Source organism: Penicillium cataractarum (genome assembly GCF_028827025.1).
Source record: "Penicillium cataractarum strain IBT 29864 chromosome Unknown utg000010l, whole genome shotgun sequence".
NCBI classification, from domain to species: Eukaryota; Fungi; Ascomycota; class Eurotiomycetes; order Eurotiales; family Aspergillaceae; genus Penicillium; species Penicillium cataractarum.
This window is the reverse complement of record NW_026622746.1, coordinates 1351680-1364760: the sequence shown is the minus strand read 5'-3', so window position 1 is coordinate 1364760 and position 13081 is coordinate 1351680. Positions and strand designations below refer to the sequence as shown.

At 52.7% G+C, this 13081-nt stretch overlaps 5 protein-coding genes across 5 annotated transcripts; 3 read left to right on the top strand and 2 right to left on the bottom strand.

Annotated features, from left to right (window-relative positions):
• Nucleotides 1–256: 256 nt before the first annotated feature.
• N7496_012589 (uncharacterized protein) lies at nt 257–2553 on the bottom strand (the record flags this gene model as incomplete). Its single annotated transcript, XM_056705502.1, has 2 exons — nt 257–425; nt 497–2553. The coding sequence occupies 2 exons, from the start codon at nt 2551–2553 to the stop codon at nt 257–259; spliced, it is 2226 nt and encodes a 741-aa protein (XP_056549400.1).
• Nucleotides 2554–3020: 467 nt separating this feature from the next.
• Nucleotides 3021–3808, top strand: N7496_012588 (mitochondrial 37S ribosomal protein bS18m; the record flags this gene model as incomplete). The annotated part of the gene is made up of 3 exons (XM_056705501.1): nt 3021–3159; nt 3246–3481; nt 3605–3808. 3 exons carry the CDS (start codon nt 3021–3023, stop codon nt 3806–3808), a joined length of 579 nt encoding a protein of 192 aa, XP_056549399.1.
• An 811-nt stretch (nt 3809–4619) lies between these two features.
• N7496_012587 (uncharacterized protein) lies at nt 4620–5920 on the bottom strand (the record flags this gene model as incomplete). Its single annotated transcript, XM_056705500.1, has 3 exons — nt 4620–5233; nt 5294–5658; nt 5745–5920. The coding sequence occupies 3 exons, from the start codon at nt 5918–5920 to the stop codon at nt 4620–4622; spliced, it is 1155 nt and encodes a 384-aa protein (XP_056549398.1).
• Nucleotides 5921–6776: 856 nt separating this feature from the next.
• On the top strand, nt 6777–10140 carry N7496_012586 (FUSC family protein; the record flags this gene model as incomplete). Its single annotated transcript, XM_056705499.1, has 5 exons — nt 6777–6836; nt 6923–8284; nt 8338–9769; nt 9821–9982; nt 10040–10140. The coding sequence occupies 5 exons, from the start codon at nt 6777–6779 to the stop codon at nt 10138–10140; spliced, it is 3117 nt and encodes a 1038-aa protein (XP_056549397.1).
• Nucleotides 10141–10567: 427 nt separating this feature from the next.
• N7496_012585 (TADA1 family protein) lies at nt 10568–12182 on the top strand (the record flags this gene model as incomplete). The annotated part of the gene is made up of 4 exons (XM_056705498.1): nt 10568–10775; nt 10915–11189; nt 11284–11392; nt 11506–12182. 4 exons carry the CDS (start codon nt 10568–10570, stop codon nt 12180–12182), a joined length of 1269 nt encoding a protein of 422 aa, XP_056549396.1.
• Nucleotides 12183–13081: the final 899 nt, after the last annotated feature.

Below are 13081 nucleotides of genomic sequence, written 5' to 3'. Positions count from 1 at the left end.
ATGTCTTATATCTGGAAACCCAGGTTCGATTCAGCGTGTAATAGTGGCTACGCTAGTCGAGAGGCGCCGTACTAACCCGACGCGAACTATGCTGTTTTAGTACCCCGATATAGAGAAAAGATATCAACTCTTTCTTCACAGACTGTGACCGGATGCAGGGCAGATGAAGAATATTCGTAATGTACATTTTGGAAATAGATGACACATATATACAAGAAAGGTAAATACAATCCCCTGAGCAAAGCTCCGTGAGTTTCTACACCCAGACCTCATTCGAGATGCCGTCAAACTTCTGCCCTTCTTCATGTTCACTGCGCTCCGTCTTTGCCAGGTGCTCCCAGAGCTCGGGGTACGCCTGGCGAGCCCAATCTTCAACCTGGTCCTTCCAGTACTGATAGGGGATGGCATTATAGAACAGCCCGATCCTATGAACAAAAGGTTAGCAATTACCCTATGAACCAAATTGAGAGCCAAAGCCAATGAGGGGGAAACTCACGTTGTACTCGTGGGAGGAACTCCAATTTCGGCTTGCATGTTATTAATAGCCTCCGTCACCCGATCGAATTCGCACTGCGCAGCCAGCGCTTCGATATACGACGAGTACAGCCGACGGTCAACCTCAATCTCCAGTTTCTTGACCTTGCCCATCATTTTAACTGCCTCTTGCACTCCATTATGATGCTTCTCGCAAACTTTGAAGAACAGCGCGATCGTCTTAGTCGACGGTCCCTCGTCTGATTGCAAGATCTGCCGGAAGATATTCATGCTCTTCTCGGGCATCTCGCAGGCAGCATAGGCCAGCATCAAGCCATTAAGGACCCGAGTGGTAAGCTCCACTTCCAGGTCAAGCTTGAGCATGTTGTGCACCAGCTCCAGGTTGGTCGCGTCGGCAGTCCGCGCGAGACCCTGGAAGCATCGCGCATATGTATCTGGCTTTGGCCGGCGTGACAGGTCTTCTGCCTGGCGCATGTGGCCGAAAACGAGGACTGCCAGATCACTGCGCTTACGCTCAAAGAAGGTGGACATGATTTCAGTCCGCACGCTGACGCCCGTCTCGGGGAATGCAAGTTTGAACAGTTCATATACTTCCCACACGTCTGCGTCCTTCTCGTTGAGATCCAAGATGAAATCTGTCACGGCGGTACGAATCAGAGTCTTCCCTTGGCTGTCATAGGTAGCCAATCGTGGACGAAGCAGTTCGGAAACAGCCTCGTTGTCGTGACGGTAGAGGAGCATTCGAGTCAATGCTGCGACAGTGGTGGGTTCCAAATGCACACCATCCTGGAATAGTGGATCTAAGAGGGATGAGATCTGTTGGAACAGTTCATCCTTCTTTTCTGACGAGCAAAGCATCGTGATGAGTTGGTTGGAAAGAGTGAGATTGGCGTTGGGAAGAGAAGTAGGATCCACCTGGTTCTGCAAGATCTGAAGCGAGGCCTCGACATCGCCAGCCTGGATGGCCGACTCCAGCTGCAACAGGTGTGTCTGCTCATCGGGGGCAAGTCCCAACTGCTCTACCAAGCTCAAGAAAGCACTAGCTAATTGCGGGTTCTCCTGTACATTGGCATACCGAAGAAGGTTATTGATATCCGTAGTCGTCAGTGCATCTTTGATCTGAGGGTTTGTTGCAGCCCAAAATTTGACCTTTTCGCCTAGCGAAGATGCACTGGCACCCTGCGCCGCTTCCCAAAGCAAGGAAACGCCGACGGTCTCCGAGCTAGGAGTGGCACCTTCACGGATAGACTGGTAGATTGGTGCTGCCCATGCCGTCTCCGACTTGAGAATTGCATACTCGATCACAGCCTTCTTAGTAGCTAATGACGCCTCGGCGTTGCCAGCCACGGGACACTCGTAGACAGTCTGCACAGCTTTGAACAGATCCTGTGTGATGAGAATATCGACGAGCTCCTCATGGGAAGCTTGATCGAACTTGACCCCGTATTTCTCCAGTTCCTGGGTGATTTTCCGCAGCTGGCGCCGGTCATCTTTCATGGCAAATCCTTTTAGAACGGTAAGCCAGGGAGATGGCTTTGCGCCGCGCAGCTGGCCTCCAAAGTTGATAATGACCTGTCGGGCGTCCTCTGGATTCCCATTCATAGCCAAAAGATCGATGTAGACCAACAGCGCCGGCCGGCTAATCGAGTTGGGACCAAACCCATGATCAGCACAAAGCTCGAGGTAGGCATAACGAGCAAGCTTCAGGACTGTTTCACGCGACTCGGGTAGACACTGGGCTTCGGAAAACACAAATAGGATCCGTTCCAAACTATCTACCGAGAAGACATTGTGCCAGTCATTATCGTCCAACTCTTCTTGCCGGGCCTTCAAGTGCTTCCATGTCATGGACAACAGCCGAGCCTGAAAGGAGTTGATAACTCCGGGAGAATCAACTCGCGTTTCAAAGAACAGCTTAAACGCTTTAACCAATGTATTATTCGGGGGAGCTCTGCTCTTATCCTCCAGGGATCGCTTCAGGTCGGTCATCGGCTTGAGGCCCTTCTCGGAGGCTAAGGTCGTCGGTAGTCCCTCCCCTGAGGCAGCTCTCGGGTCCATGGTGAAGGCAAAGAGGGTTCGGTGTTGTACATGAGGAAGACTAACGATGCTGGATCGGACTCGGGTGGGGGAAATGGTGTGTAGCAATTGGGTTCGTCGACATCTTGAAAAAGACAACGGCTCGTTATTGATGAGTGCCCTGAACACCCGTCTCGTGAGATGGGACTGCATGGCTTGTCGCAAGCGAGCTCTGCCGCTCAACTGACTAGATTGGAAGACCGGATTGAACGATTCACGGTCGATTGAAGGTGTCGGGGAGCTGGAATTGGTGGTATAGGCTGGTAGAGTTTCGCGACGCGGAGGAGCTGCACAGGCGGAGGGCGGTCTTGGCACCGCGAAAAAAGATCCGCTTGTCGGCTCCGCGTTAATCCTGGCCTCGACTCTCTTCGACATTCGCTACTCAACGTCCAATACCCCCGAGACAGTCCACAACTTCCAATTACTGCAGATATTGGAAGCAGTCCAACATGTCTCAAAGTCTATTTTCCTCACCGCTGCTGCGCAGCGTCGCCAATGCTCTGCCTTCAGCCTGCCGCTGGAGTTCGAGTTCGACCGCAGCCATGAGCGCCTTCACCTCCCAGCGTGCCACCTCTTCTCACAACCAGAGTACGTCAGATTGAAAGCACCTGCATCTTTACGACAAGCGTGTAGACCATATTTCTATCGAGTGTTGACTGACTGTCCCGCAATAGCCCCCAGAGCCCCGATCCGTCGCCGCCTACCAAACCGCCTCCGATTCCTCGAGGAACAGAAAGCCCAGGGTGAAAGCCGAGCTCTGGAGAAGTTCCAGACCCGCGACTGGAAGGCCGGTGACATCTACGCTCCTCACGATCTTAGCCCGGCCGAGATGAAGAAATGGGGCAAGCGCAAGAGCCCTTCGCGCGACGCCTTTGATGCTCTGAACCTGAACCCATTGGACCTTTACAAGGTACGTAATTGCGGTTATTTTCTGGCCCTGTACACAGAATGGCTACTTTGTTCTTTCCTGCCCTGGCAATCCCTTGTTCCTAGTGGGAGGTCACATCGCTAACAGTGCCTCGTTCAATTCTAGAACTTCTCAATCATGTCCGAGTACGTTTCCCCTCTCGGTCGTATCAGACACCGTGAACAAACCGGTCTGCGACCCGTCAACCAGCGCAAGATTGCCAAGGCCATTCGTCGGGCCATGGGCCTCGGTCTCATGCCTTCTGTCCACCGACACCCCGAGATCCTTGCGGCAGAGATGAAGGCCAAGATGGACGGTGGTTTCCGGTAGATGGAGTGTTCTCTTTTTCTATGGTTTGATCCTTGGGAGATCTGTTATGGCATTCTTGTACAGACTAGCGGCCCATTGGATGGGCGCATCTTCATGTATTATTACTCTCAGCGCAAAATTGATTCTTTTAACCAACATGAGATCCCAGTGTGAGGTGCTTTCTCGTCAAATAAGCCTGTAGAGTTCAAGGCAGCAACTTTTAAAACTCGGGTCCTTTCGAGCGGTCTTGGACATCTATACCTCAGAGTCCTAGCGTGGCCCTGCATTCAGGGTATATACATGCATGTCCTGCACGCCTTGAATGGAAACCAGCAAGACGCAAATGGCTCCGGTATAAGTACAAAAAAGAAGAAAAATAGTATAATAGAGATTTTAGGACCAATATCTATCTCTTCAATTCTCGAGGATATTGAGCCAAGATCAACATGTCAACCGAGTGGGCCGTGAGCCTGTGACGGAGCTGAAACTGATCCCCGCCAGAGCTGCCTGGCCCGCGTACGTCAGTTCATAAACAACTCTCGCACCCCGCCATTGATCCGCTCTCCAACCCACCTCTCTCCTCGAGCACCGAGTCGCATTTCCTAGATGTCAATCACAAACGGTAAATAGGCTTTCCCGCCCACTCTCTATCTTCTTATACAACCCATTGACATACTCTACAGAGTCCATCTGGGCCGCCAGCCCCTCCACCACCCGCGGCGCACCTACCCAGCTCTCGTCCGACGCCAAGGGTGAGCGACTTGCATATGCTGTACGGCTCTCGAGTCCTGTTCATACCATTGTTTTATCTCTATAAACATATCTGACAAATTCAATCCTGCAGTCGAACAAATCCATCTTCATCCGCTCTATCGACAACCCCGCAATCGCTAGACAGTACACCGAACACAAGGCTCAGACCACCGTCGCGCGCTTCTCCCCCTCTGGATTCTATGTTGCTAGCGGTGATGCTACCGGTACTGTGAGAGTGTGGGACTGTGTTGGAGAGGGTATTACCAAGGGCGACTACAGCATTGTCAACGGCCGGATCAATGACTTGGCTTGGGACGGTGACTCTCAGCGCATCATTGCTGTCGGTGACGGAAAGCAGCGCTACGGACACTGCATTACCTGGGACAGTGGAAACACCGTCGGTGAAATTTACGGCCACACGCAACAGATCAACTCTGTCTCGATCAGGCAGCAGAGGCCTCTCCGCGCTGCGGCCGCGGGTGACGATAAGAAGCTGGTCTTCTACCACGGCGCACCCTTCAAGTTCAACACCGGCATTGGTGACAAGCACACCAACTATATCTACGGCGTGGGCTTTAGCCCGGATGGTTCGCACTTGGTCAGTGTGGGTGCAGACCGCAAGATCTGGCTCTACGATGGTAAGACTGGTGAGACCAAGGGCCAGATTGGCGAGGGTGAGCACAAGGGTAGCATCTTCAGCGTGTCATGGTCCAAGGACTCGCGCAAGTTTGTGACTGCCAGCGCGGACCGGACGGTCAAGATCTGGGATGTTGAGGCGGGCAAGACCACACAGAGCTGGACTCTCGGCGAGGAGGGTGCCAACGCTGTCCGTGACCACCAGGTTGGCGTCGTTTGGCCTCCTGGCCGCAGCGACAACCTGCTTATCAGTTTGTCTCTCAGTGGCGATCTGAACTACCTTGTCGAGGGTAACCCCAAGCCCCGACAGGTGATTCAGGGCCACCAGAAGAGTATCACCTCTCTGGGCCAGTCCACTTCGGATAGCAAGGAGACTCTCTGGACTGGAAGCTTTGAGGGTCGCGTCTGCAGCTGGGAGGCTGCCTCTGGCTCCGCGGAAGAGATCGAGGGCGAGGGCCACCCCGGATACATTGCCGGTCTGGCTTCCACAAAGGAGGGCTCCGGACGTATTTACAGTGTCGGCTGGGACGACACAATCCGGTCCATCGATGTGGCTGCCAAGACCTACACCGGCACCTCGTCGAAGCTCACCGCGCAGCCCAAGGGCGTTGCCGCCGCTGGTTCAACCGTACTGGTCGGTGCTGCAGAGGCGGTCGAGATCTTCCAGGATGGCAAGAAGACCGGTGACTTCAAGACCAAGTTCTCGGTGACTACCGTGGCTGCGCACGGGGATGTTGCAGCCATCGGCGGCGAGAATGGAGCTGTGCAGATATGCAAGGTTTCAGGCTCTAGCCTATCCGCCCAGACCGACATTCAAGCTTCGCGCAACCAGATTTCCACGCTGGCTTTCTCCCCGGACGCTTCCGTCCTGGCCGTGGGAGATCTGCGTGGCCGTGTTCTTGTCTACAAGGTGGCCGATGGCAGTCTCGTCACGGATCGCTGGACTGCACACACGGCGCGTATCACCTCGCTGGCCTGGAACAAGGCTGGTACACACGTTGTCAGTGGCTCGCTGGACACTAATATCTTTGTCTGGAGCTTAGCCAAGCCTGGCGACTGGCTGGAGGTTAAGAATGCCCACAAGGAAGGTGTCAATGGTGTGGCGTGGATCGACGGTGGCTCGAAGATCGCATCTGCCGGTGCTGATGCTGCTGTGAAGGTGTGGAAGGTAGAAGGTCTGCAATGAGTCGCCACTGGATGGTATGAGTGTTTATATCTAGCTTGAATGAATATTGGCGGTCTTTGGCTTGACTTATAAACAATCCAATAATCAAGAGCAGAATGTAATCAGCGAGTCATACAAAGTATAAGAAACGAGAAAACAAAGCAAAAGCAAAAGCAAAAAAAGGTGCGTGGTTCCAACGCAACAGGGATGTGGCCCGAGTCTGCGCATTGTTCAAGTTTGTGTGGAGCTGCTGGAGCCAGCACCTCCACAAAAAAGCACTTGAAACGGTGTAATGACTACTTCAATCTCCAATCGCAACATCCCTGCGACCTTCTTCCTGTACCCATGCGCTCTGCACAATGAAGTCGCACCCTCCTCCAACGTGAACCCCGACCCCGAGCAGTTTCCAAAGCAAATGCGGGAGAGCCGCCCCAAATGACGCCGTCTGAGACTGGAGGAGCTCCCAGTAGCTCCCGCCGTTTGTTGCGACCCAAAGTGTGTACCCGATCCGAGCTCCCCGTAATCAACACGCAGGGCAGGGCAGAGTAGTGGAGAGATCAACCACAGTTTTCCGGTTCCAGTCATGGCTGACACTGCAACTACAGCTCCGACAGGCAACTTTTGTCCTTCCACGAACCGGTCAGCGCTTAAAGGGCCTCGTGAGCTTGCGTAACCCCACACGAAGATCAACGGCGATAGATGAAGATGATGAAGCGCGCGAGGAGCGACGAGGTCTGCTGTCGGGCGAGATCGAGACACACCATGATGGATATGGGACGTGGCTGTCTAAACAGGCACAGGAGCTATGGGCAAGCTTGCACCGCTTCGTGGCCTCCGAGCAGGGCATTGGAGTCTTGAAATGCAGTCTAGCCTATCTGCTTGGGTCTATGGCGACGTTTATCCCAGCTTTATCCGCTTTTCTGGGTCACCAGGATGGGAAACATATGGTCGCGACGGTGACTGTTTACTTCCATCCGGCGAGATCCCAGGGTAGCATGTACCGCGCCTTGATTTGCGCGCTGCTTGCGTTTTTCTACTCGGCCTTCTTGTCGATTACCAGTATGCTGGTCGAGAACTTTTTCCAGGACACGCTGAATCTACCTGCGCTGGGTCACGCCGTGGTGCTGATTGTGTTCTGTGGTGGTGGCCTGGGCTTCGTCGGGTGGACTAAGCAAAGACTTGGAGATCCACTGGTGAATGTGGCCTGCTCGCTCACGGCGCTGTCGACTATCACAGTCTTGACGAAAGAAGGCGCCGTTCAGAGCGGTGATCTATCCTTGAATAAGATCATCCAGGTCTTGAAGATGGTTATCATGGGCGTCATATTCGCGGGCGCCGTCTCATTTTTGATATTCCCCATCTCTGCGCGGAAGAAGCTCCGCGCAAATTTGGTAACAACTACAAATACGCTGGCTATTATGCTGGCTATCATTACGGAGAGCTTCCTCAGCGGGTCTGAGGACGAGCTCAAGTCCGCAGAGTTCATCGAGGCGGAAACCAAGCACCGAAAGGCCTACAGCCAGCTAGATAAGCTAGTGCGCGAGGCAAAACTGGAGCACTACTTTGCAGGCACGGAACGAGAATATCGATTGGAGAAGAAGTTGGTGCGTTGGGTGCAGGATATTACTCACAACATGGGTGGCTTGCGCAGTGCCGCTTCTCTTCAGTTCAGCCTGATTCGTGAAACCCTTGCTCGCGAGTCGCAGACATCCGATGGACAGCAGAGCGCTTTTCCAACGGAGTACTTTGCTTCATTGGAACGCTCGTGGTCTTTCCCCGATGGGTCTTTCTTGGAGCCGATTGATGAGCGTCCAGAGGAAGAGCTCTCGCCGAGTGGAGGGTTCAGTACCCCGAATTCGGATGGAAAACTGGAGTCTGCGAAACACCCTCTGCTCCCAGCCGATGTATTTACCATCTTCATTTCCCATCTGGGACCGGCCATGGTAAGCGAAGCTTTACTTGAAGAGGAATGGAACGTAAAGCTAACTCATTATAGCGCTCTCTCGCCTTCACTTTGAAAGAAATCTTTAACGAGATCCCATTTGGTCCAGCTCCACACTATAAAGTCTCTGTGGACAGTCGACTAGTGACGAGTCTTGACCGTGCTCTGGATCTCTACCAGGAGTCCCGAGCAAAGACCCTGAAATCGCTCTATCAGCAGATTGAAACTATCAAGCTGAAGACGCATGAGGCAGAAGCCGATCTGGAAGAGGTGTCTGCGAGCTGTGGCCACTTTAGTTTTTCACTTCTGGAATTTGGTGAGCAGCTGCACGAATTGCTCGCAGTCTTGGACCAGCTCCAGCTCGAAACCGAGGAGAGACCCGGTGGGCGGTCTTGGAGCTGGCTCAAATTTTGGCGAGCCAAAGATACCAACGCCGGTGATGAGCCTACCTTCCTGGCTCCGCCTAGGCCGGATGCTCGAGTGTCTCCCGCTGTGCGTGCTCGTCTGTATCCAAGCGCTGAGGCGTCAGTTAAACAGCGACTGGGCTATCGCCTTTGGAAATCTCTCAAGTGCTTCCGCCGAGATGACACTCGATACGCGATCAAGGTCGGTGCTGGCGCGGCACTCTACGCATTGCCTGCGTTTTTGCCTTCCACGAGACCTTTCTATCAACATTGGCGCGGCGAATGGGGTTTGTTGTCGTACATGCTGGTCTGCTCGATGACGATTGGTGCTTCGAATACCACGGGCTACGCTCGTTTCCTCGGTACTTGCTTGGGAGCAGCTTGTGCCATCTTGTCCTGGTACATTTCCCGCGGTAACGCCTATGGTCTCGCCATCTTTGGATGGGTGATGGCTATTTGGATCTCCTACATCACCATTGTCCAGGGGAACGGCCCCTTGGGCCGGTTTATCATGCTCACGTATAACCTGTCCGTGCTGTATGCCTACTCGCTCACGCAGAAAGATGCGGACGGCTCGAAAGACGAGGGTGGCCAAAACCCCGTCATTGGCGAGATCGCGCTACACCGAGTGGTGGCGGTGCTCTCGGGCTGTATCTGGGGTATCATCATCACGCGGGTGATCTGGCCGATCAGTGCGCGAAGCAGGTTGAAAGATAGTCTCAGCATGCTCTGGCTGCGACTGGGCTTAGTGTGGAAGCGTGACCCGCTATCAGCGATGGTCAAGACAAAGCGTTCCGTCGTATACATGACTGCTCGTGAAAAGCTCGAACTCGAGCGCTTCCTCTCCCGCTTGGAGACGCTGTTGGTCTCGGCGGGTTCGGAGTTTGAGCTACGCAGTGCGTTTGCAGATGATACTTATGCGAGTATCATTCGCCGTACTCGGAGCATGGTAAATGCGTTCCATGCGATGAACTTGGAACTGATGAAGAGTGAGACTGCTACCGATGGCGAGATTAGTCTCCTGAGGTATACTGCGCAGGAACGACAGCAGCTGTCTGCTCGGATTAGCCATCTTCTTACGGGTAAGTTTGCATACAACTCTATGCTAGGTTCTTATTCTGACTTTCTCATAGTTATGGCCTCATCCATGAAACTCGAATACCCCCTGAGCGATGTGCTTCCCAGCATTGATCATGCTCGTGACAGGTTGTTGGCGCGCATTTACCGGTATCGCCAGGACCAGGAAGTCTCGCTATTGACAACGGATGAAGATAGTGCATTGTTGTCTGCGTATAGTGAGTGACCAAGGTATTGCGTTTCTTGTGGCTATGTCACTGACTTTTCTTGTATAGTTCTCGTGACTGGTCAATTGTCGAAAGAGATCAGCGAGATTCTTGCAGACATCGGACAGCTCTTTGGAGTGCTGAGTGAGGATGTCTTGCAGATGGCGTAGATATTAGCTACAATATAGCCAGATTCATGATCACCTACATAGTAGATTGTAGTTTTGTAGATTTTTGAATCTATTTAGGCTCCTGGCTAGGCATCTATCGTTCAAACTAGTCAAATAGGCAACAATCTCTCGATATTCCTATACTTCGTCGCTGTCTGACTGTTCCCGGGACGAGGCATCCGTTTCTGGCGGGGAAACCGCAACTCTCGGAACCTCATTTCCAACCTCCCAACCCTTCCAAAGCCTCCTTCCATCAATCACATCGCCTTTTCATCATCAATCCATCATTTTCGCCCTTCCTCCCTTCTCATACTATCTCGAAATCCCCTCTGATCGATCTCCGCGCCTCTTCATGAATGCGTAGCCCCCATCAACCTGCCGCCCTTCGGCCTCGCCTTGTCGCGTTCCTGACACTCCTTCAGCTGCCATGCAGATCGATCCGGCGGCCCTGAGTCGCACAGACTCATCTAATCCGGCCAAAAGCGCGGCATCCAACCCATCGACGACGGTCAAGTCGTCCCGGACTCTACCTTCAGTGCCGCGCCTGGACCTGGAACAGACCTATACCGAGCTGAAGGCCGCCATCGGAGACAAATGGGCCGAGTACAAAGAGTCTACGGCCTTCTTTCTACTAGGTATGGGAGTTATTTTCCCCCGCGCGTGCTTTCGTCTCTATGTGACTGTGAAGTTATCACGATATCTGCTATTGCATGCCCTCCCCGCGACGAATTGAACCTTCCAGTGGCTGACCTCCTGACCTCCTGCCGCTTCTAGGGCACTACAACCAAAATGAATACGCGTCGCGAGTCGATCACTTTCTATGCGCCGACACAAAACTTGAACATCTACATAATAACTTCATTTGCGCGATCATCGCAAACCTCACGCGCGACCTCCCCGACCATGGCGTCGCAACTTGGGTCTCGGCTAATGATAAGCCGTCTATGGTCTCCAAGCCCATCTCCGGAGACGCTGCCGAACAAAGATTGAAGACGGAGGTTATGCAATTACCTCCAAGGGATCGTCGGAGGATCAAGGCTATCGCAGAGGTATGCACATTGTGGGGATGGTGGTGGCCGAGGTTGTCCCGGCGCGAGACAGGACAAGCGTTTGCTGACACGAGATCTCCTTCCCGAATTACAGCGAGATCCTACCGATGCGGTTCCAAATGAATTGGAAATATATCACCAGGCGAAGCAAATCAAACTTCCAAGTCAAGTCCCCGCAAGCGCGGGCGGGCTGAACAAGACAAGTAAGACAGCTTCATCTCCTCACTCTGCAACCCCCAATATTACCTGTGCGGTTGAATCGCACGCAGGTTCCACCCCCTACCCAGAAGTTTTTTGACTAATCTTGGACTTTCAGATTGGGAGCTGGAAATTCGAAAACGATATGCGCAGCCTCTCGCTGCAGACTCTGGCGAGTTCCCCGATGCCGAATCTATCTACGCCCGCATGGTCCCCATGTGTTACGAAGAATCACTCCCTGGCGGTGCTGGCTTGCCGTGCGCGGAGTTCATGGCCGTTGCTACTGAAACCTTCGTCAAGGATGTTCTCTCCGCGGTATTCTCGCGCACTCGCTCCAATGGTCCCTCGGGTACCATCAACGGCATGATGATGCGCAAGTACCGCCAACAACTGGAGCGTGAGGAACTTGCATTCACACGAGGCGAAATCGTGAAAGATACCGCCACCGGGCTGCTCCCCATCGAGGCTAAAGAGGCTGCAACTCGTCGGTCACTCGGTGTCGGGGATCTTCGGCTCGCTTTGGAGCTGGGCCGTGGTGTCCTGGGCCATATGCCGCTAATCATTGATCAGATTATGGGCGGATACTTTGAAGATGAGCTTGAGACGGAGAAGCAGGACCGGTTGGAGAACGGGGTGAGCGGAGCCCAAGAGACCAAGGCCGAGGCTAATGATGATGACGCGATGGATGTGGATGACGACGATGATTTTGCCCTTTCGGATTGGGAAGGAGGCACGGCTCTTGATCGTGAGCAACTGAGCAGCTTGCTGGACGATTGTTTATCGATGGCTGCTTGAGAATTGAGGAACTGAAGATTGATACCCATACTTACCACCAACTGCTTTCATCTTTTTCTCTTCTTTCCCTTTGTTTCTCACCCTCGCCCTCGATACACATCTGCCACACTATTCACCTCTGTCGCCCCTTACTTTTGCGTTTCTTCTTGCGTTATTGATTCCGGTCTTGGGTGGTGGGAACAATCACGGCGTCTGGGAATTATCGGTGCTGCCATTGCAAATTACTCCTGTTTCAAGCATGGCCGCCTATTTTACGTTATGCATTTGGTTCTGGAGTTTGCCTCTTGAAGATCTGAACGATTGAAACTCAGATCTGGCAAGACTTAATCGACTACTTGGTACAGAAGAAGACCTCTGACAGTTTGGTTTTGTGCGCTTTCGCCCGTTAACACATTCTGCTACTTGATCTTGATTTCCCCGCCTGGGCTGTGCATGCCAGCAACGTGATGTACAGTATTTATTCTCTTTTTTTGGTTTGCCTTGTCTTTTACTTGCTGGTGATGTGCAGGGACAGCGGCACCAGGCAGAGGAGCAGGGTGTGTGATGGCCTCGGTATTAAAAAGCTGAAACGGTGGCCCAGCGTGGAAGGGCCACGCTTGTTCGATACCCATGAATATGATTCCTTGCCTTTTATCAAACCTGTGTTATGCCTCACTTATTTATGAGAATGGGCTCTTTTATAGCTGATTTTATGCTTTGTAGTAGGATGGAGCGAGATCAGCTCGGCCTTCAGCAGTACAATATGGAGTATCTGCTGACAGGATTGTACGTTTCCTATTTGGAATCTTAGTTTCAATATCGAGTTAGTTCAAACTCGTCTCTAACAATGAGTGTAATGTATATTTAATACTCATCATGTTCAGCACATAATAATAATATAACCATTCAGGGCAAAGGCA